The following is a 24,937-nucleotide window of genomic DNA, read 5'->3' on the forward strand; positions in this document are numbered from 1 at the left end:
CCTGATGAGATTCTCCCTCCCTGGTAAAATCTGGGGGTTGAAAGAAAAGCAATTAAAAGGGGGAGGGGCGGGGGAGTACTGGGAAAACTTTTATTTTGAGAAAAAGAAAAAGAGCATAGAAGAAACAAACCCGAAGCAAACCCAACCCCCAGTAATGCCTGGAAACTTGCTATGTAAGTAACCATCCCTGTTAAGACTTGCTTCCCTTACAGTTTTGGCAGGGACCACAAATGACAGCCTTAGAATGCCACATGATCATCTGAATATTTTAACAACCCATCTCCACTGGATTCATTTCAGCAGCAGGGGAGTGAAATGCAACCTGCAGCTCTGGTGAAGGGCTAAGGCCCCTCGCAGGGCTTGTGAAAGAAGGACCTTTTCTTTGGGGAGGGGGCTGGTCCAGAAGATGCGAGGGATAGGGGGAGGGCTAAGGGACACTGGGACAATGGAATCTGACCTAAATCCCAGGATTTCTGCCTGGGAAGTATAGTCTCTTGTGTGAATAAATCTGGTGGTTAGAAAATAACTGCTGTCTTCAGCTGTAAAGCAAAACAGAACTCTAAACCAGGACTTCTGCAGCTGGCCACAGACCCCCCCTGGGGCAGAACTGGGATTGCCACACAAAAGCCAGCCTTAGCTTTGTCTCTATAAGCATATTTTTCTTATGTATTTAGATCCCAGGCCTTCCATGAGCATACCACCTCAGCTTAGAGGGGGCCAGTAAGAAGGCGAGAAAATGGGGAGAGCAAATGAGAGTAGGGCTAAGTGGGTGGATACAGAAGGAAGTCTAGGGAGATGGAAAAGACATGAAGGAGGGCCTGGGTGGTGTCAGGAGCACTGACAGGAAGTTGTATAGGGGAAGTGAATGGGTCATACAGCTAACACTTTCTGCAAATAAGAATTAACTTGGGGAAACAAATAATTGGGTCTGGGACAAAGAGGAGGTCTTCAACAAACATAATAAACTCCTTCCATCATCTCTTCCCTCCATCAGCACTGATTATTCAAAAATTTATTTCCCAAGGTTGCTTCCCTAGTAACCTTGGGACCTGTTCTTGTATTCCTGAGAGCCTGTTTTTCTCACCAGTGAAGTGAAAGTTGCTCAGTTGTGTCCGATTCTTTGTGACCCCATGGACTTCTCCAGGCCAGAATACTGGGGTGGGCAGCCTTTCCCTTTGCCAGGGGATCCTCCCAACCCAGGGATCGAACCCAGGTCTTCCACACTGCAGGTGGATTCTTTACCAACTAAGCCACAAGGGAATCAGACTATTATTTCTAAACAGAGTATCAGACTATTATTATTTTTCAAAATGATGAATATTCACTGCATGCCAATGAAGCCTGGATCCTACCCTAGGCACTGAGTCCCCTGGGATGGCTGCCCAGACAAGGGAGTGTGGACTCCCCTTAGAGGCCGTGTGGTCCCCTTTGCTGCAGGTCACACCAGACGCATGACAAAAGAATTCTGTGCTGATCCCTTCAGTAGCCTCACCCTCTCCTATGGCTCCAAGCTCCAGACACAAGCCCTGAGAATGAGGGGGTGAAGGTGGGAGTATTTCAAAGGGCAGGGTGATCCACAGTGGCTGACTCTCTGATCCTTGGCCCTCAAATGGGCACTGTCTCAGAAAGCAGCTTTGGAATCACCTTGGAGCTCGTCAGAAAAGCAGAATCTCTGGCTCCACCCCAGGCCTACTAAAGGAGACTCTTCATTCTAAGGGCCCCACAAGGTGATCCATGTGTACATTAAGGTCTGAGAAGCACTGTTATAGAAAATGTTCAGTTACCACCATTCAAAGCCCTGACTTAAAAACACTGGCTAGATAGAGGCAATGTGGTCCAGTAGAAAGAGCCTGACAAGGAGCAGGGAGTTAAGCCCTCCAGAAACGTCAGCTGTTATCAGGTAGTTGTTACAGCCTGGTCAGCTGTTTGAACACAGGCAAATCCCTCCTCTCTCTGGGTTGCACTTTCCCACATGCATGGGGATGGGAGGGAACTACAATAACTTTATGATTCCTTCTGGTTCCAAAGTTCTAGGTCTACGGCTCTATTTGACAAGACTGTTTTGCTGCTTTCTCCATACTAAAGTAGGGGCTTTAATAAGTAGTTTCCATGCTTAATACGGCCTGGCATACAGCAGGGCTTAATAAATATTTGTTGAATGAATGGGCAACAAAATGAATGGCCAGTAATGGAACAATGGTAAGGTCAACTTAATGACTGATTTTTCAGGTGACAAAAATATGCTATCTTTAACAAATGATGTTTTCAAAGACTTTTTTCTTAATATAAAAATAGGCAAAAAAGCATTTTACTTTTAGTGATGCATAGACAGTAAAAACTAGACAGAAAAGCAAGAAAATAATTATCATAAGAAGTCTGAACAATAACCTTAGAGGAATGATAAAATACAAAAAGAGTTTTTTAAATATTTGTCATTAAAATTTTTAAAAATTGTGATAAAATAAACATAGTATAAAATTGACCATCTTAACCATTTTAAGTGAACAGTTCGGGAGTGTTAAGCACACGCACGTGGTTGTGCCAGCAATCTCCAGAACTCTTTTTCATCCTGTAAAATGAAAGCTCTCTGAGTAGAACCCTAACTATTCGCTTTCCTGCCAGCCCCTGGCAACCACCACTCTACTCTGTCTCTCTGACTTTGACTACTCCAGGAACCTCACATAAGTGGAATCGTATAGTATTTGTCTTTCTGTGATGGGTTTATTTCTTTGCACTTTGCACAACGTGCTCAAGGTTCATCCATGTGGTACTGTGTGTTAGAATTTTCTTCATTTTTAAGCCTAAATAAGGTTCTCTTATTCATACCATATTTGTTTATCCATTCATCTATCAATGGACACTTGGGTTACCTCTACTTCCTGCCTACTGTGAATAATACAACTATACCACACACAAATATCTCTTCATGACTCTGCTTTCAATTCATTTGGGTCTATACCCAGAAGTATAATTGCTAGATCATATGGTAATTCTATTTTTAGTTTTCTGAGGAAACCCCCTACTATTTTCCATAGCAGCTACACCATAAAGAGTTTTCACATCACACACACACACACACACACAAACACACACACACACAGAGACACGCCTGCTCACCACAAATACCAGACCCTGCTCACCACAACAGAGAAAGCAACAAAGACCCAGGGCAGCCAGAAATTAAAAAAAAAAAAAAAAGCCCATCCAGAAAAAAAAAAGAAGACTCTTCAACAAATGCATTCATATACTGTTAAATGGAAAAAGTGATAACTTACATACATACAGCTTAATTTCAACTACATTCAAAAAAATACAGGAAGAAGGATGAAGTAACTATGTATATAAAACTGTTGACCAGTAACAGTGGGTTCCACTGGATGTTGGTGAGAGCAGACTTATATTTTCTTCCCTAATTATCTATGATAAACACAAACTACACTGATAGTCAAATAAAAAGTGAAAGAAATTTAGTAGGACACATTTTTCTTCTTGGGCATCACACCATCCATCGCATGGAGTCTGATAGCCCATTTAGTTTACTGCGTTTATTCAAAGGGCACGCGCGCGTGCACACACACACACACGTTTTTCCTTTTATAACCAAAGATGATAGATAACCAGGCTGATTTCTGAAAAAATTTAAAGCCCCAAATACAGTAATTCCAACTCTCAATCAAAGGAAATAAATGTTTTCTCCTCTTACTCTTACTTAACAGGGCTTTTTAAAGTCCTTCCCATCCAGGCAGGACCTGTGGTCCAGCTGGGACGGCAGGGCTGGAATCTGCATAGAGCTGGGGCAGCAGACAGGGCTGCGAGTGGGGCTGTGCTGACTTCCTCGTCACCGTCCTCACAGCCAGCCTCGCCAGGCCAGCAGCTGACCCCTATTCCCACTTGGTTTTTGGCCTGGGTCAGCTTAGTTTTCTTCCAGTAGTTGGTAAACCGTCTTTGCACCAGGAGAGAGATAGTAAACTGGACTGAGGAGAGAGGGATGGTGGGGAAAGGGGAAGGAAGGGACTCGAAGGATTAATGAGCTGATTTCCATTAAGGCTTTGACATCTTGGAATGAAAAGCGGACTGTAAGAGCAGAAGCCCAGTCCTCTACTCCGGCCATGCTGCCAGCTGGCCATTCATCACCAAAAATTCCCCAACAAATCCATGGCTGTTGCTTAATCACCTCATATAAATCTCTATTAATCTTGCAAAGTCAAAACACAAATATATGACAAAAGTCTTTATGTACCCTCGATTTTGTGGTCAAAATGTTAAAAAATGGAACTGATCATCCAATGGTTCCAATGAACTTTTTTTTTAAACCTCCTTTTGGGGAATAAATAAATGACCTCCTTACTAATGTTTTAGTGTCTATTAGACTGAATAAACTCAAGCTAAATGATCAAATAAACTGAAGAAGAAAAAGCTGTTGGTGCTAAAATTTGAACCGACTTTTTTTTTTCTTTGCAATAACAGCGATGTTTCAAGCTAAACTCAAACAGAAAATCCTTAGCAGGCACAAAGGAACATTTACTATTCCTCTTTCGTAAATTGCTGGGGACATAAAAAGGCCTCTTCAGCAGTGAAATTTGGAATACTTTGTATTATAACATCTTTCAGGGAAAAGCATATGAGAATATAAGTCAGGGGCTGGCTTTAAGAAGGGCCCACCCGGACCCAGAAGTGGCTCGTCTAAGCACGGAACTCCCAGTGCAGACAAACAGCTCTTAGGACAACACTCTCAGAAGACCTCAAGGACAGGGCAGGCATGTGGCAGGCTGAGGCTTCATCACTCATACCCGATTCTATACTTTCCTATTTAGGAAATTCAAAGTTATCCTGCCAGTGACATGCATAATCCAGAAAAACTGACACATGGGTTTGGGATATATTGTGTTCTGGCCATGTGTTTTCCTCTCAAACTCTATTCTAGGCTCTGAACACATCCTGATTAATATGGTAAAAGTGTGCTGTAGAGTAAGAGGAAGCCTGGTGTTACAGACCACCCACAGAGTGTAAAGTTCACACTTGGATAATAAAGAGTTGACTGTACTGGAAACATAAAAGTGGCTTTCCTAGACTCTGGGCAAGGAAGTTGGAAACCCAGCGAATTCCAGTGATTCATGTCTTTGTTTTCTAGGCTGGAAAATCATGGAGGAAAATCAGAGAAGGGGAGGGAGAAGGATAATGAAAAGATTAGATTAGGAAACTGCAACAGGAACCACAGGGAAGGCCGAGAGGATTTTTCTAGCTGAAGAGGAGGCTGGTGGCAGCTTTGTCATCCATCCTCAGGCACTGTGCAACATGAAGGTCCATTCAGATGGCTGGCCTGTTACTCCATCTCCTCCTTCCAAGAAGGAACTGACTCAGGAAGCCAGCAGATGATGAATTTCTTTTTTTTTTTTTTTTTTCCTGTCTTCAACTTTTTATTATAGAAGTTTTAAAGAATATACAAAAGTAGAGAGAATAACATGATGAAGTCACATAGACCCATGACCAGACTTTAACAATTATCAAAGTATGTCTGCTCTTCTTAATCCTCTCTCCTCCCTCAAGTTGTATTAAAGCAAGTATCAGACATCATAAAGATGATGAATTTCTATGAGATTCATCAAGGGGCAGCAAACTAAGGGGGGCAGAATGTCCTTCTGTACAGAACTTGAAGAATAGGAGATTCAGATTTTGTCTTGGGGCAGTCCTTGCTGGAAGCAGAGGTTTCTATAGGATGATTTCCCTGACTTCCTGATCCCCAGGAATAACAGCTACGAGGACCAGGCCCACTAATTGGTAAGCAGAGAACATGAATATGATCACAGTTCCTGTTCTCTCAGAAAAGATATCTTGGGACCTTGTCTAAAAGCCACACAGAGGCAAATGATACTACGCTTAAGGGAGCAGTTTTTGGAGAGGAAACAAAAATTGGACTAAAAATGAGAGGCTCACCATTAACCATCCCTATATTGGCATTTCAGATACTAGAGAATTTCCCATCAATAACCCTGGTCAAAGCTATAGTTGCTTAGAAAACATACAGCCTCACATCTCCACTCATTGAGAAATTCTTCATTAGATCCCTTTCTTTCTTTCTTTTTTAAATATATTATTCATGTATTTGGCTGCACTGGGTCTTAGTTGTCGCACTCGGGGTCTTTGATCTTCACTGTGGAATGTGGGATCTCGTCCCCTGGCCAGGGATAGAACCTGGGTCCCCTGCGTTGGGAGTGTGGAGTCTTAGCCACTGGACCACCAGGGAAGTCCTTGGGCCCCTTTCACCTAAAGGTCTCCTTTAGGACTCTGCACTGTGTGGCTTCCATGTATTTCCTCAGTCCCATTTTCTGCCACACATCCCTTACACTTTAGGTTTCAGAAGAGCTAACTTCTGTGTAGTTCTCCACACTTATCAAGGCATTCCACACTGCTATGTCTTTACCTATGACATTCCCTGAGCTTGGAATACCCCTCATCTGTCGTGACCACTTGGCAAAATTCTTAACTCTTGAAGGCATGCTGCCCACCACCCACTAGGCTACTCCTATACCTACTATATACTTTTGTTACCACGCTTTCCATATTCAATGAAAATAATTTATTTACACATCTTTCTTACCTGCTGGATGGGGCTCCTTGAAGCCAAGGCTAGTTCCTTCTATATCTTTGCATCCCTACAGCTCCTAACAATGAGGTTATTATGTAGTCTATGCTCAACGAGACTTTGCTGAATTCCACTGATTTGTGGGTCTCACATTAGCCATTGTTTGCCTCACCATGTAAGGTGGGGAGCCCAAGGAAAGTGAACAACAGCACATTTTTTGAAAAATAAAAAAGAGGCTGCTATGTTAGACAACCAAGATACTAATCATTAATCAAAGGCAACATACTACAGCATGGAATGTGGTAGGCTGTGGGCCTCTGCTGGACTCCTTTCTCCTGGAATCACAGAGCATGCACACGGGGGTGGCAAATCCTCGCAGTAACACTGTCCAACCAATATCAGGTTCTGAGACACAGATATCGAACACGGTGTTACACAGAGGCCTTCCTGTATATTCGAGAAAATTGAGAAATTCTTCTTACTCCATCTTTCACACAGAAAATGCTTTAAGTTTCAGAATAAACTAATGATGGCAAGGATGAAAAAAAAAAAATGTATCTAACCTCCTTTGCCTGGCTTATTCAAGCTCCTCCACTACATACCTAAAATGGCAACTTGTATCTTTTTCTTATTCAGCCCCTCTGGGCCCCTCTGCGAGGGCTTAAGTCTTACACAAGTCTCTCATCTCTGAGTTGCCATGGTGTCCGGTAGTCTGTATCACATGATTCAGTCAATTGCTGCCTTTCATTGCTAGGTTCTCTAACACAGGACTGGGCACATAGCAGATATTCAAAAAACCAAACTGGTAGACAGATAAAAAGCCATAGTACATGCCCCCCCAGTCACCCAGCAGTTTTAGAAAAATTGTCAAGAAAATATTTTTCTTTCTTTACCACAACCCAAAGTTTGAAAAAGATATATAACTCCAGTAAGTTTAGAAAACTCATGCCAGTGACTTCTAAAACTCCCACAACCAGGAACAGCATTTCTCCAGTGTATTCCTAACCCCCGATAACTCCATGCTCATGTGGGGCTTTAACATACCTCTTGGCCAGCCAGAGCTTGGCTTTGGTACAAACAGCGACGTCAGCCAGTTCCTGCTGAAAGTATGTATTCATTCTGTATTTGGAGTCTGAGAAGGCTTGTAACAAATGAAAAACCTAAACCAAAAAAAAAAAAAGAGAGAGAAAAAGCAATATCCTGCTGTGAAAATATATTTTTCCTAAATGTCCAGTTCTTCCCTTTTAGGTTTCCTCAAAATATTCCCCTCAAAGAAAACAGACACCTGCAAAATGTGGCTCTGGTCTCTTTGCAGGAAAAGCATGTTGATCTTGGAAGGACGCAGCAAGTGGTAAAAACCTTATGTCTTTCATCTGTACCTGTGCTCTGAGTTCCTTACCAAGTCTAGAAAAAGATGACTATTCTGTGACCAGTCATTAGATGCAAGAGTTTATTACTTATAAACAGCCTAAAAATTTATTTTAGCAAAGAAATACAAACATCTTTATCTTAGCAGTCTCATGAAAAAAAAAAAAAGTACTTAAAAAAATTATTTCTGCATTTATTTATTTTGGGCTGTGCTAGGTCTTCGCTACTTTGCACAGGCTTTTTCTCTAGTTGCGGAGGGTGGGGGTTACTCTCCAGTTCCAGTGCATGGGCTTCCCATTGCGGTGGCTTCTCCTGTTGCAGAGCAGAGGCTTTAGGGTACCTGGGCTCAGTAGTTGCGACTCCCTGCCTCTAGAGCACAGGCTCAAGGGTGCACAGGCTTGGTTGCTCCACGGATCCTCCTAGATCAGGGATCAAACCCGTGTCTCCTGCACTGGCAGGCAGGTTCTTATCTCCTGAGCCACCAGGGAAGCCCCTCAAACAGTATTTTTTAAAGTCAAAATCTTACTATACAGGAAAAAATCAACTGTCTGTGAGTCTAATCTGGTTTGGGGTTTATCAGAATGGGCTTGGCTGAAGAAGCAGGCTGTAATGATGCCTGCCTTCGCAAATACTGGATAGTGATGCTTGTAAACTACTGAGATTTTTTAGATCTTTTCTAAGATGTCAGGAGCTGAGGCAGCAGTGCAGAACCCTGCTTTCTTACTCTTCCATGACATTATACATTAGAACTAAGCAGAGCAAGACAAATCCTGTTGTCTCTCTCTAGCTGCCTATATTTAGAACGAAGGCCACAATTCCAGCAAGGCCATGGCACAGGCCATGTGTGTGTGTACTGGTTTGTGTCCATATGTATGCCTTGGGTTCATTCAGTCATGACACTAACAAGGCCTCGGTGAGAAGTACTAACCTGCAGCAGAGAACAAAAGTGGATGAGGGCATAAACGAGATCCATAGACCTTAACTAGTGTCAAGGGAAAAGACATGTCAGAGAAATCCTTCAGCTCCTTTATCAAGGGGAGGAGGAGGGTGGAGCAAAGCAAGCACAGATAAACACATCAAGAACTTGGGAAGCCTATTTTAATAATCAGAGTGTTTTCTCTTTCTGTTGTATCCTTTACCAGGGCTGCAGATGATTCTTTCTAAACGGCAGGATTCCACTTTTTCTTCTCTTTCTCTCCTGTCAATGAAGGGCATAACTTTGCGAGTTAAATATGGAAAGGAAGTAATGAGAAAAAGCAAAAGGTCAAGATAAGAGATCCAGAGCCATCAGACCCTAAATGGGGTCTGAGCAGGCAGGTTTTCCTGGGTCAGAGATCTGCAATTTCCAAAAACAAATATATTCTGTGCGAGCACCTCTGGTTTAGAGTCAGTTTTGATTATTTTATTGTGTGGAACTGCTATTAAATTTTTTTTTCCCTAAATAGGAGAAGGCACACAAGTCCCAGTGTGGAGCCTGAAAATGCTTTCTCTAATAATGGATCTGTTATTTCAGAAGCAACAGATCAAATATCACTACTTCACCACACCCCCATGGGGACCCATACCGCCCGTCGTGAAGTCTGGAGCAGTGGTTCTGGCTGGGGCTTCTGTTCTTATGTGGTGACTGCCAGAGTGAAAAAAAATCACCTCCCTCTGCCCGAATCCCCACCATCCTGAGAGAGTTGGCAAAGCCACTGGGCCTTGCGTTACTTTTCTCCACAGCTGCACAGAACCAACCACCGGGGCTTTTCATGGTGTCACAGGACTGTAATTAATCAGCAGACACCAGCAAAATACATGACTTTGGAATTTACTTATAAAGAAAGCTGTGAGATTTTTCAAACGCCTCTCATTTAGAAGCAATCACTTCAAAAATAACTCCTGATGGATGTTTAAACTTCGTCCTATATTTGCTCACCTTACTTGGCAAAAACAAGGCTGTTTTTGAAACGGTTGGTAGCTCTGGTTTATGAAAACCAGCCTATGAGCCCATCAATTCTGTCACCTCGGGCACAAACCAGACAACAATTGTGATCCTGGTTATTCACCAGGAACGGAGTGCAGTCTATTTACATGGGACCAATGGTGGGGAACGGAGTGCGGTCTATTTACATATGGGACCAATGGTGGGGGAGGGTAGACTTAGAAGAACCTTGGTGGAAATATACACGCAGGAGAAACGGAGCAATATATGTGATAGACAGGGTCAGAGGAGACAAGGAAAATGGGGACAGGGGAGGAGGGGGAGAGAAGACAGAGGGCGGCGAAAGCAGAAAAAGAGGCTTGTAAGCCATGTCTGAAACAGATTACGGTGCTTGAGAAAAAGTTTTCTTTAAAGATAATTAATGAAAATGTTTGAATATATGACTACCTTCCTATCACATGAAGACTGCTGGGTTTGAGACTTCCCTGCTGGTCCAATGGTTGAGATTCCATGCCTCCAATGCAGGGGCTGAGGGTTCAATCCCTGGCCAGAGAACTAAGATCCCACACTATGTGCGGCATAGCCAAAAAAAAGAGTGCTGGCTTAATTCTCTCAAGGAAAATGAGGCCATCCTTTGCATCAAGTCCAGAAGTGAGGCCAGACTTCTGGAACTCTGGTCCAAGGTCAGGTCTGGGAGTTCCAGGAAGCTCCAGTAAGGATCATTTGTCCATCAGCTCTGCAAGGATGGCAGAGGTGAGGCAGCTCCTCCCCCCAACTCCCTTTCTGACATTCTGGTCCAGAGGAACTTCTGAGCAAACTGCGTGGCCAAGTCCAGGCCTGGGATAATTAGTAAACTGCACTAAACCAAACACAGAGAAACCCAAGCTGCCAGACCCGGATGACGACTAACTGGACCCACAGGAGAACCCTGAGGAGTTCAGTGTCACTTTAGGTGTCCCAAGGTGGCAACGGGATTCCAACATACAGTCCAAAAACATTTATTAAACAACTATTATGACCAGGCGCTATCCTAGGGGCTGCGGCCGAGAACACACAGAATCCCTGCTTTCCTGCAGCTTCCATTCCAGTCGTGGATAAACAAAAATATCAGTCGTTTCCCAGACTCTGCCTGGTTGGGATTTATAACCTGCACAATGGCCTCGCCATCGCTCCGCTCTTCCACGTGACCTTCGAGCCTCCACCACAAGCATTTGCTGAGCTGATGCTGATGTTTGGTGCCTCCTCCTCTAGTATCTCTGCCTTTAGGACACACACCCATGGGTTTGGTGAGCTGCTGGTGGCGCCAACCCCAAGTTAGGAGCAGAGTCACAGAGCTGGATAATGCACACTCCTTACTCCATGGATTCCTAACCTAGTGGATTGCTAACCCAGTGGGGAAATCAGGGAGGCTGGATCAATGATCAGAATGCAACCCTGTTGAAGCGGGTGAGACAGACTTCGGAGCCAAGTGGACTTTGGTGGAAACCTAGTTTCTAGCTGTAGGGCTTTGGGTCACTTGTTTACCCCACAGTAAAGAGTATAATATTATCTATAATATAATGAGTATAATATTATTTGTAATACAAAGAGTACAATAATATCTATCTGGTAGAACTACAGAAAGATTTCAAAGAACATATATAGATAAATAGATAGTACTTGGCACATGTTAGGCACCTGATCAAAACGCTAGTTCTCTTTTTCCATCTCTTCCCTCCCTTCTAGCCCTCGTTCCAAAAATAAACAGAGAAGGCTTTGCAGGAAGAATGATACCCATATGTGGCCTTGAAAAGAATCTTGCCAGAATTGGGAGGAAGAATACACAAGCAGAGGAAACTGAATTATTAAAAAGTGTTAAAGAGTATTAAACTATTGGTATTGCCAACAAAAAAATGAACATTAAGATAAACTATGGGTTTTAATTAATTTTTAATTTAATTTAAATTAAATACATATAAAATAATAAATAAATATACTTTATAATGCAAAATAATAAAATAAATGAAAAGTAGTTTATTTTATTAACTAATTAATTTAGTTAATAATGATGTATCAATATGGGTTCTGTAATTGTAATAAACATACCACTCTAATGCATGTTACTAATAACAGGAGAAAACTGGGGAGAGAGGACGGGGAAGAGAGGAATAACGTGGGAACTATTTGTACTCATGGTTTCTGAAAATCCAAAATTGTTCTACAAAAACCCCATTCAGTAAAAGAAAAATATTGGGACTGCTCAGGGGACAGCAAATAGTTGCATGTAACAAGAGCGGAGCCAGGATGTGTGCAGGGTGGTGGGAGACACAGCTGAAGAGAGGGGTCAGGTTAGACGGGGAAGGATCTCAAAGGCAGAATCAAGGGATGTGTGCTCTGTTCTGGAGACAGCAAAGACCTCTTCAGAGATCAGATCTCCAATTCGAAAAGGAAAGGCCAGGGACAGTGAGGAGGCTGGGTCAGAAGGGGTCGGGTGAGGGAGACTGTTGCCATCTAGACAAAAGGTGGTGGGGCTTGAAACCAGAGCCTGTAAACCAAGAACAGACTGTGGACCAAAAGTGGCTGCAGATGTTTTATTTGGCCTACACGGTATTTTGAAATCGCCATTGTGTGAACTGGGAGATTTCACATCAAAATCAACCTGATGTCGAAACTCTTTGGAAAAATGAGAAGATCCGACAATTTTGTGACACCCCTACTTCATGCCAATCTAAATGATGGCAGCAGCAGAACGCAGAGGGAAGGATGTAGCTGAGAGACGTCTTGGAGGCAGGAGAAGCAGGACCTGGCAGTTGCTGAAGACCCAGCATTGAAGGTCAGGAAAGAGACCTTCCCCCAGGGCAGCTGGGGATGGAGGGCCAGGCTTCAAGACCAGGATCATGAGAATAGGTGGCAGGACTGGGAATGAAGGATGGGGAGTTAATGAGTTGGATCAGGAATATCCATGTGACGCTTGTTAGGGTAATTTATCTTGCAAACCAGGAATTCTTTTGAGAGTGAAAAAGAGCTCTATTAATAATCATACTGGGACAGACTGAGACAGTTGGTAACCTCCAGCCATGGCAGACCCCTTGGAGAAAGATTAGAGTGGACGTAGGGATGTCTCCAGCACACACACACACACACACACACAAAACCCAAAAACAAAAACAGGAGAAGGCTTTATTGACTTAAGATAGTTGTCAGAAGGAGACAAATGCATACAGAAAGCGACCAAGTACGAACCAGCATCCTCACCCCCGACTCTCACAGGCCTGGGCCGCCCAGAGATGAGGCGGTTACACCTGCTCTGAGGAGGAGTGGTCAGGAAGCAGCTCCTGGACCTAAGACTTCTTGCCCCTGAGATGCAAGCCTTAATGAAACTCTGGGAGAATCTGAGACGAGTTTGGAGAACAGTCAGCCTCTGCCCACCCTCATCCCATGCTAAACACAGAGAGACTGAGGGGCGCCCCCAAACATCTTGGTAAAGCATGGGGTCCATTTTCGCGGCTTTGAATCTCAAAAGTGACTCCACAGAGCAAATGGAATGCTCTTTGAATACATGCCACAGGCCTAAAGAGAGTCGTGAGTCAGACTCCTGGAAGAACTTGCGCTGCACCAGTGAAATACGTCTGGTTTATGCTATTGGACTAAAATAGTGACTTGTGTTAGACAAGATCAAGATGATATATGGCTGTTTGGGAATGCAACGCTAAGATGGCTTTTCCTCTCCACCAAGCATGGCTTCTAGGCAATTTCCCCCCTTATAAGATCAACAGCAGCTGAGTTCCAGAAACCAGCAGGATTCAGCAGTAACAGGACCAGGTTTAGGCAGGCCGTGAAAAAGGACAACTCAGAAGAGAAAAGGGATGTTCATTTCATAGGTCAGATATAAATGAGGTGAAGGTATCCTTATCAGGAACAATCCTGCTGAAGATCCACAAATCTATCCCCCTTTGCAGCTGTATTTATTTCCTTAAAAACAAAAGCCTGGTCTTCTTGGACAGCACGCAGACTGGGGGCGAACACTTCTGCCCCTATCACATTCAGCCCCAAGTATAAAATTCCTGTATCTGCTACTCTGCCTCCTGGCTTTCTCCCCACGCTGCTCCAACCCCCACAGCAAAGTTAGAGCCACATTTTTCCAAGCTCAGTGTTTACACAGGATTTTATTTCGGCTGGTAAAACATCTGTATTTTTTCAAGGACTTAAATAAATGATCTATGCCGGGAATGTACAGTATAGGGTGATGTCAGGCCCCCTTTTCTTTTCGACTCACTGGGCAGAACAGGCAAACATTGTTTCAGCCTGTAGCTGGGAATGTGAATATTTATCCTGTCGACTTAATTCATACAAACAGAACGAAAGGCAGGCAGGCAGAAGTATTTTATGGCTTTAAGTCAGACTGAAAGGAGGTTGGGGGAGAAGGGGGATGGCTGAAGAAGGAATCTAAACTTTCTAATTCACAGAAACATGCCTAATCATAGAACTGCTGGGAAACGGATACAGCAAAAATTATTTAAAAGGCAGATTGTGTTTATTTGCATGCATGTGTGTGTTTGGGAGGGGGAGGTGAAGTTGGGAAAGTGAGAGAGAGAAGAGTTCTCTAACTTCTCTGCCGATTCCAATCATTACAATGTGTTTGAGGATTTAATTTTCTGCTCTAGGCATATTAATCTTATTCTTAACTAGAGGCATATTAATCTTATTCATAACTAGACCACAGGCTTCTGACTCCCACAGCACAGAGCACAGCGCTTCCTGGGTCCATGTACCTACCTGCCTGTGTCATCTGTACAGACAGCTCCACATACTCTTCTTTGTTACCTGCCCTGGAGGGTCACTGGGTGGACTGGAGGCGTGACCCTTGGATGCTGGTCATCCAGAACAGGCTTAGTGGGCATGTGCCACCCACGGCTACTTACTGATCTAACCTTAGGCTGGAGGGCAGGTCCAGGAAGCATTTCAAGTGGTTACTCCCCCAAACCACAACCTATTTATCAGACGAGGACAGATCCTTAGAAAGGTCTGGGTGAATTCCCAAAAGGTGACACTTGGCTGTGTTGCGTTGTTGCTGCCAGGAAAAGGATGCTAATTACAAAGCGTCATTACTTCCTAGCTGACTCTGGCTTGGGAAGCAGGCCATGAATATCTCTAAGGATTAAAATGTACACAAACAAAGTCTGTGGGGACCTAGAAATTCACTTTGTGTCTCAAATGCATGCCTTCTCCTCTAGTAACACTCCTACTGTTTCAGTTCAGGAACCAAAAGATCTTACACCTAGATGATGCAAACGACTTAAACGACTGGTCTCTGTCTCCAAAATTCATTTTACACATGGCTGCCGAGAATTCTTAAAAGCCAAGCCCTGATTGCACCACTCCCAAATTCAAAATCCTTCAATGATTTCCAGTGTCCTAAAATAATCTTCCGGGCACCGAAGGCTCAACTTGTCTTTCTAGTTTCCCCTCCAATTTCCTCCACTTCATGACCTATTCTGTGGCTGTGAGTGATGATTTCCCATTCCTGACAATGCTTTTCCAGCTAGGAACTTCCTTCCATTTCTCCCCACAACCTCTTCAGCTCTGCCTACTGAAATTCATTCATGCTGTAAGACCCAGCTTATATACTACCTCCTCCATAGAGCCTTGCTCAGCTTTTATCACCACCTCCTATCCCCATCCTAAGACTTTCCTCCTCAGTGCCCAATGACTCATTTCATTTGATTTCTTCTTTTAACTTTTTAAACTCTGTCATCATGGTTATCAATCCATAATTTCCCTTTCCTGGAGCATGGCTCACTGAAGGAAAGGACTGCATCTTGTTCTTCGTAGTCTCTGGACTCCAGGAATATACAGCTTTATCTGGCAGAAAGAGACTCAATCAACAGAGCATGTATCCATCTAGAGTACCACCCCGCCCCCTTGCCAGGGTGGCAGGATCAGAACCTATATTTGCAGCAGCAGTTGGAATGCTAAGAGTCAACTCTCTAAACTCTCCCCACACAATGGGTTGGAGGAAACACATGGTATTAATAAGAGAGTATAAGAACACTCCAGGATTCTTGCCTGGGAAATCCCAAGGACAGAGGAGCCTGGTGGGCTACAGTCCACAGGGTTGCAAAGAGTCTGACATGACTTAGCGACTAAAACAACAAAACAATAAGGAATGAGTATACATTTGTCTTAGATCATCTCTGGCCTGCAGTGAGAAGTTCCATCACCCAGAAGAAGTGTCAAGGATGCCAAGGAATTGGGTTAGGATGAGGTTTAGAGTTAGTCTTCAGCAAACATACAGAGAAAGACTTGCTTAGAAAGAACTAACAATTTACAAAACACTGATACAATATCTGTTCTAACTTAAGAGTTTCTAGCTTTACAACACAGACATATTTCTGAAAAGCTACATACAACATTTTTCAAATTACAAATTATTTCTTTGTAAAATAAATCCCAGTTTAAATTATTTAGGGACAGCTTTATTATACATGATAATTTATTTTTTTCTAATATCTGGATCCTCAAACTATTGAGTTTCCTGAGATCAACAAGTAACTCTCTAATGCAGTAAACCTCACTAAGGAAAAATAAAATTTGTTTAGTCAAGACAGTTAATTGAAAGCAATTCCCTGGTGGTCCAGTGGTTAGTGGGCTTCCCTAGTGGCTCAGACAGTAAAGAATCTGCCTATAACATAGGAGACTTGTGTTTGATCCCTGGGTCAGAAAGATTCCCTGGAGGAGGGCATGACAACCCACTCCAGTATTCTTGCCTGGAGAATCTCACGGACAGAGAAGCCTGGCAGGCTACGGTCCACAAGGTCGCAAAGATGTGGATAAAACTGAAGCGACTTAGCCTGCCTGTCAGTGGTTAGGACTCAGCACTTTCGCTGCCGTGGCCCTGGTTCAATCCCTGGTCAGGGAACTAAGATCTTGTAAGCTGTGTGTCATGGCCAGGAAAAAAAAAAACTGAAGCTGAGTGTTGGGCATAAGGGATTCATTATATTATTCTGTCTACATTTGTGTATATTTAAAATTTTTATTAAAAAAATTAAAAAATATTTACAGAGGGAGAGAAGGGAAAGAAAAAAAACCTTGCTATAGGACATAGAGATGAAATCAATATAAAAAGATCTTATGATCTTGTGCAGGAAATAAGATATGTACATAAATAAAATTCAAGGTAAAAACAGTAAGTGTTGTAAGAGAGATAGAGAACAGAAGGTCCAGAAATAACTGAAAGAAGATGATAAAAGTGACACAAACAGTAGTGAAAAGACTGACTTACTTAAGATAGACATGGAACAACAGACTGGTTCCAAAGAGGAAAAGGAGCACGTCAAGGCTGTATACTGTCACCCTGCTTATTTAACTTATATGCAGAGTATATCATGAAAAACGCTGGGCTGGAGGAAGCACAAGCTGGAATCAAGACTGCCGGGAGAAATATCAATAACCTCAGATATGCAGATGACACCACCCTTATGGCAGAAAGTGAAGAGGAACTAAAGAGCCTCTTGATGAAAGTGAAAGTGGAGAGTGAAAAAGTTGGCTTAAAGCTCAACATTCAGAAAACGAAGATCATGGCATCTGGTCCCACCACTTCATGGGAAATAGATGGGGAAACAGTGGAAACAGTGTAAGACTTTTTTTTTTGGGCTCCAAAATCACTGCAGATGGTGATCGCAGCCATGAAATTCAAAGACGCTTACTCCTTGGAAGGAAAGTTATGACCAACCTAGACAGCATATTCAAAAGCAGAGACATTACTTTGCCAACAAAGGTTCGTCTAGTCAAGGCTATGGTTTTTCCTGTGGTCATGTATGGATGTGAGAGTTGGACTGTGAAGAAAGCTGAGCGCCGAAGAATTGAGCTTTTGAACTGTGGTGTTGGAGAAGACTCTTGAGAGTCCCTTGGACTGTGAGGAGATCCAACCAGTCCATTCTAAAGGAGATCAGTCTTGGGTGTTCATTGGAAGGTGTTCATTAAAGCTGAAACTCCAGTACTTTGGCCACCTCATGTGAAGAGTTGACTCATTGGAAAAGACTCTGATGCTGGGAGGGATTGGGGGCTGGAGAAGAAGGGGACGACAGAGGATGAGACGGCTGGATGGCATCACCGACTCGATGGACACGAGTTTGAGTGAACTCCGGGAGTTAGTGATGGACAGGAAGGCCTGGCGTGCTGCAATTCATGGGGTCGCAAAGAGTCAGATACGACTGAGCGACTGAACTGAACTGAAGATAGACAACCAACTAGTTCTTTGGGAAATAATATAGTTGGGTCTGTATCCAAATACTTGTAGTAAATAAATTTAAGATGGAGAAAATAATTAAATGTTAAGAAAAAAGAAACCGTAAAATGGCAGAAGAAAACAGGAAAATGTTTTACAATTTTCAGGCAAAAACAGACTAAGAATGAACACAAAGCTATGAATAAAAAAATAAGCAGAAAAACGATGTGTTTATAACATAAAAACTGCAATCTTTTGTGTAGTGAAAACTACCAGGAATATTCAAAAGTATAGGTAAGCCAGGGGTAAAATATTTGCTAATTCCCCTAAGGAACAAAGCTCTTGCAAATTAATAACAAAAATGAAAGTAACTGAGTGAAATGTGGCAGGGAGTTACACACTTCCTCATTCATAGCACCCTCAGCACCTCAATAATCTTTTCATGGTGCCTCTAGGCCAAAGGAAATACCTAACAGTTCCATTTATTAAGTAGTTAGGTCCAAACAACCTAATAAGTATTTATGCCCTACAACTTAGGAACTGTTTGAAAAAATAAGACACATAAGTTGAAAGCAAAAATATTTTTATTTCATTCTTTAATAACCACAATTACTTACTAATGGGATGTGTGTGCCTGCTGGATACTTTATAACTCTGCAAGCTCTGGAAATCTCGGGACTCCACTAGCCTCATTCCTGTTCCACATGGATTTTCTCATGGGACTAGCTCTTTATTACAGCAACTATCAAACACTCAACTTTGCAAAGACATACAGAATCATCAAAAGGAATGCAGTGTGAGCTAATGCTGATAACTATAAATGACTTCAAGCAAGTAGTTCACATAATATCTCACAGATGGCAAGTATCATTGTCCTTCTCTGCCCCAAATTGAAAATATCCCACGACACTCTGGCACATGCTTTGGGAACTGCAAATCTGTTTAGCCGAGAATATAAACAAGCAATTCACAGATGAAATACAAATAGCCAATAAACACATGAGGACATGAGGACACATGTTTAGTTTCATTAACATTTAAGGAAGGGCAATTCAAACAATGCATTTTTAAAAGAAAAAAAATTAATAAACAGAGAATTTTCTCTAAAGGGTAGGACCCATCAATATTGGGATAAGGAAACAGACATTGTCATTCATGGTGGGAGGAGGAACTGTTTCAACCTTTTCGGGAGGTAAGGAGCAGGGCCACATTGCTGCACACACAATGTATTCCATATAGATGGCCTCATCTGTTTGTTAGACAAAGCAGCAAGTTGGGAATGTCACTGTTGCTATCAAAATGGAAAACATGAACTTTCTTTAACCTTGAAATACCCATTTCTAGGAATTTATCTCACAGAAACATTTACAGGTATGGGCACAGAAACAGATGCCCAAGGATGATCTCAAGCAGCACTTACTGTAAGAGGAAAATTTAGAAACAGTCAATACAGGACCGGTTGAAAAAATGATGGGATATTCCTACATAGTATCCCATCATATCTAGCCAAGCAGTGCCTTCATTAAAAATAATGTTGTAGATTTATATGGATCAACATGAAAATATCTCTAAGACACACTGGTAAGTGAAAAAACAAGCTGCAAAAATAGTATGATCCCATTTTACCTGATGCCAAATTATTAACATCATGGGGATTGGACTTTTACCTTCGACACTGTACATTTCTGTAATTTAGAAAGTTTCACAGTAAGAATGTATTACTTTTTAAAACTTCTTATTTTGAAGTTTAAAACCTCATATTTTGAAATAATTACAGTTGACCCTTGAACAACACAGGTTTGAATTGCAAGGGTCCATTTATACATGGGTGTTTCTCAGCAGTAAATAGTACAGTACCACAATCTGTGATTGGTTGGATCCAAGGATGCAGAGAAACCTTGGCAATGGAGGGCTGACTGTGAGTTATATGTGGATTAATCCCCACATTGTTCAAGGGCTAACTGTAGAGCCTCATCATAACAAGTTGCAAAACTAGAGTTGTTCCTTGCAGTCAGCATCCTCTAACTTGTGACACCTTATGTAACTGTAGTTCTATAACCAACGCAGAAAACCGACAGCCACATTACTGTTAACTAGACTACATATCTTCCTCAGTTGTCAGCATGTTTTACATGTATTTCTTTGTGTGTGTGTTTGGCAGGTGGACAGTTTTAGCCCATGCCTGGATTTATGTAGCCACCACTGAAATCAAGATACAAACTGTCTCATCACCACAAAGGAAGAAGAGCATTATTTTTGGTATCAGAAATAATAAAACAAAATAACATTCTTTTTATCATATATTTCCCAACTTCAACTCAGTATGAAAATTCACATACTAATAATTATTGGGACGGGTGGCTGCGTGGCATTTTTCACCACAGAAATCAAAGAAAAGGAACTTTCAACACATCAAAGAAAAGGTGTTCCGACTTTTCCAAGGCTCCCCCTGGGTTCCCCCTCTGACTGTTCAGATCTGTGCCCAAACAAAGTGAGGAAGAGCCAGTCGGGGGAGAGACCCACTGAGGGTGGAGAAGGCGGACCACCAGGGAGGTGGGGAAGGGCCAGCTGAAGAGAGAGCTGCAGGAGTATCTATCTCCAGGGTTGTCTCCAGCAAACAAAGCCAAAGGAAATGCAGAGTTATTATACTAATTTGTATTTCCCAGACTTTAGAGAAGCTGTAAAATGTGCCTTATAAAAAGGGTTTGACCCACAGAAGTGCCTGGCTTTCTGCATCTGGACTTTAGGCTTGTAACTCCAGCTGCCCAGTGAGGGGGTTTGGGGCAAAAGCCCCACAAACCTGGGCCTGGGCCAGAGACAGCCTCAGAGTCTGTTGGCTTCTAGCACACTGTGCTAACAGAGATGCCTCCTTCTGAAAAATGAAAATGGAAAAAAAGTGGGTTGTTTTTTTTTGACTCTGTAGTTTGTAGCTTATTTCAAAGGTCATCAAAGTAAACAAAAGGAAAAGACTGTGACTCTTTATAAGTCAAAAAGTGACAACTGTTTATAAAGCAACTGTTTATATTTTCACATGGAGGGAGGAAAAAAAATGATTCCTCTAAGCCCCTAGGAATGGAGATGTGGGCAGCTCTCCCCCTCCCCCAGTTTGTTTGTTCCTTCGCCATTCGACACCTCCAGCAGCGAAGTCCAGGAACATCTGCTGTGTCCATTTTATGTGGAATTATAAAAGCCGACTGGATGGCTGGGATTTGTGAAATAAACCAGGCAGTGTCTCAAGAAGCAAAAGCCTCTGTAGCACCTCTTGCTAACTGTGCCTCCACTACCCTACTCCCGAGAGGTCCCAAGGCCCAGAGTCACAAAGCCCAGCTGCAGGAAGCTCTCTCCCATTCTCCAGCCGTTTCCTCTAAGCGCCTCAGTTCAGGGAAGGGTGATTCCGGGAGGTCTAACTGAAGCCAAGGGTCAGTGAAACCAATCTTTATGAACCTCCTCTGATCCCTGAGGGTGATCAAAAACACCCTTTTCACTTGTGAGTTTTCTGGGCTTAGCTCATAATGAACTCTGGACAAACATTATGGATGAGTTTCAAACAGGATTTTATAGGCTATGAGATATATTCCAAAACAATGAAACTAGATGGGATTACAATAATCATCTAAAAGGTACTTTTTAAAACATGGGGTGCCATGGGCATTAATCAAGGTGTGATCTCTGGTCTGTTATAAAGATTTCATATTATTTCTACTTAATCCATTCAGGCTCAGCTCATCAAGTCCCTCTATGAAGTTCTTCCTGACAATTTTAGGTTGTGGCAATCTTTCCATCCTCTCATCCCACAGTATTTATTATCTGAACCACTCATTTGGCACCTAAGATATGTTGCCTTGATTGCTATTTATCTTTTTATGTAAACCATGTCTTTTTATCTCCTACAGAGCCTTACTGGAATGCAAAAGTTTGTTGATTTGATTTTAAATTTAAGGCAATTACCATGTGGGCTGAGATAAACAGTACTTCCAAGGCAATAGTTAACTCAATAGTGAAAGTAAACACCAAGACTGCTTGCGAATGGGTTGGCTTACAAAGCAAGATGACCAATGAATGCAAGTCCTTGAGCCTGGAACATGTTTGCGGCCTGGGCCATCAGCCTGCTAGGCTGAGCCCACTAACATGTTGTGTTATGTATATGAATTCATCATCCCTCCAACCTCATCTTAAGGAAGCTCATAATCTACCCTCTAAACCTACTTCAGCTCAAACACTGGCGCCTCTATGAAACTATTCTTTGAACCGTTAAGATTTCTTTGTTGAGTGAGTGGCTGAATGAAACAATGACTTTCTGGGCAACCATCCGTGATCCATCTGGGCCTGTCCTCTTTCGCTACACTGCTGGAAGGCTATGAGGATCAGGTTTAAGGAAGTTCTAAGAAAAGTTGTTACAAAATTTCCCCCGTAAACAAGCCCTCCCTGTCAAATATCGGGGCTGACTACTACAGGACAATGGGACGCTCCTCTAGGTACGTACTAAACCCAGGGTGATTTTACCTCCAAAGACATTTAGCATTGGCTAGAAACATTGCTGGTTGTCACAGCTGTAAGCTACCAGCATCTGGCAGGTAGAGGCCAGAGAGGTTGCTAAGCTAAATATTCTATGATGCACAGAACAACCCCCCTGAACAAAGAATTATCCAGCCCAGAAGGTCAAGAGTGCTGAGGTTGAGAAGCCCTGGCCTACTGTAACAGCAAGGGTTCTGCGGTCAAGACCTAGTTGGAGACCTTTGGAGAATTATTTAACCTCTCTGAGCCTTAATTTCCTCATCTAGCCAATGGAGCTAATAACATAGCTCATCTCATGAGGGTACAGTGAGGTCTAAAAGATAACGGATATGAAAGACCTTTGCAATTACTCATTAAAAAATTAGTCATCCTTATTAATGAATGCATGCCCATGTGTGATTTTAATTTGGCTGTGCATTTGAAACATCTCGAGGTAAAAAGGAGACCAAATAACACTAGGAAAGCGAATCCCCTTGATTAAAGACTATTCTTCCATCCTCAGGGATTGTGTGCTATTTCCATAGTGTGGATATCCCTCTTTATCCACCTGAGGTCTATGTTCTCCTGATACTGTGCTATTCGGTAATTTTCTTTAATCCTCTGTGGTACCTACTTATTTTTTTTTTTTTTTGGCAATTGTTTTCACTTGGCCACTGGACTTCTGCCTGTTGTGGTATTGTTCCTTAGCAATGCTTTTCTTAGTGGTCTCTGAATTTTCCCAATAACAGCGCTTTCTGACTAATCATCTCATTACAGCTTAACAATAACAAAGTGTACGGCAAGGATAAATTAATTGTCCTTCAGGTGCTTTGAGGAGTATAAGTACAGTACTTGTTATCAAGTTTGCTCTTTTTGTTGCAAGTTAATCTTTCTGCATCAAAGGTAAATTTAAACATTAGATTTACATCTAAGGCTAAGTTGTGCCATTCAGTGTTGTTAGAAGAATAACTGGTGACTCTTGAAGATATTAGGTCTCTAAGTTATGACCCTCAAGAGTTTAATCCTTGATACTCTAACAAACCATGCTCCATAACCTCACATATCCAAAGCTATACCTCTCCAGCTCCATTTTCCTGCTGCACAGAGGCAAATGCTTTAAAAACTAAGCTAAGGAAGCATATTTTCTTATTTTTCTAAGTATTTCCTAAATGACCCAAATCAGGTAACAAACACTTCACCTTCCACTCAGGTCATTTCCTGGCTGAATCTGACCATTTCACTTTCAGTTTTTTTTTTTTTTTTTTTTAAAGGAATCAAAGCATCTTTCAGGTGTATATTAATCTCATAAAATGGATATCTGGATATTTCATATAGCAAGGAAGGCCTTACGGTCTTGTAGTCTTGGATAAAAGGTGTGTTAATATGTGTGTGTGCATGTGTTGAAAATTCCACAGATTCTTGATTTTCACAAACAGGCAATATACTCCCAGTCTCTTGAAATTAATGGTGAACTTCAGTAGAATGAAGTATGTCTGCATGACTGGCAGACTCTTAGCTATCATGAAAAAGGAGTTGAGTCAAGTGGTGGAGGAGGAAGAGGGTCTCACTTTGGTTCAGAGAGATGCCTTCAGCTTTGGCGATTACTGGTCATTTCACCATTGGAAAAACAAATGGAAAGGCAGGGTTCATCTTACCATTGTGAGGAAGTAAGCAAGATACTCACCAATAGGGGAGTCTTGGTTCCTAAGTTGTGGACTAGGGGCATTGACTCTGATGGAAATAACACACAATCCCTGAGGATAGGACAGTAGTCTTTAATCAAGAGGAGTCACTTTCCTAGTATTACTTAAGTAGGCTTTTTATGTAATGTGACAGACTCAAAGGCCCAGTAGAGTGACTAAAACTGACTTCTCCTAACGCAAATGTATTAGTTTAAAGCAAGGTTTTTCAACCCCAGCACTACTGACATTTGGGACCAGAAGCTGTTTGTTGTGGGTCCTGTCCTCTGCATTATGGGATGTTTATCAGCATCCTTGGCCTCTACCTGATGGATGCTGATGGCATACCATCAGTTACAACAACCAAAAATATCTTCAGACACTGCAAAATGTCCTCTCTGGGGGAAAATGCTCCCAGTTGAGAATCCCTGCACTAGGAATTCAAATCTACACACTGATACCATGAATTATAGCTACTTTGGGGAAGCAAATACTTAGTATGGTCTACCTTCTTAAGAAGATCCTGACTCATTCTTTTTTTTTTTTTTTTCAGTATCTATCTATTTGGCTGTGCAGGGTTTTAGATGTGGTATGTGGGATCTTTAGCTACAGCATGCGAAGTCTTAGTTGCAGCATGTGGAATCTAGTTCCCTGACCATGGATCGAACAAAGGTCCCCTGCCC

General features: G+C 42.3%; 1 protein-coding gene across 6 annotated transcripts in view; it reads right to left on the reverse strand.

Annotated features, from left to right (window-relative positions):
• THADA (THADA armadillo repeat containing) overlaps window positions 1-24,937 on the reverse strand; it is a 334,534-nt gene that overhangs the window by 97,388 nt on the left and 212,209 nt on the right. For all 6 annotated transcript variants that reach the window (XM_055539939.1, XM_055539943.1, XM_055539942.1 and 3 more), the window contains one exon: window positions 7,628-7,743. In XM_055539939.1, coding sequence (XP_055395914.1) covers window positions 7,628-7,743 — 116 coding nt within the window. The remainder of the gene's footprint in view (window positions 1-7,627; window positions 7,744-24,937) is intronic.

Source organism: Bubalus kerabau, chromosome 11, assembly GCF_029407905.1.
Source record: "Bubalus kerabau isolate K-KA32 ecotype Philippines breed swamp buffalo chromosome 11, PCC_UOA_SB_1v2, whole genome shotgun sequence".
NCBI classification, from domain to species: Eukaryota; Metazoa; Chordata; class Mammalia; order Artiodactyla; family Bovidae; genus Bubalus; species Bubalus kerabau.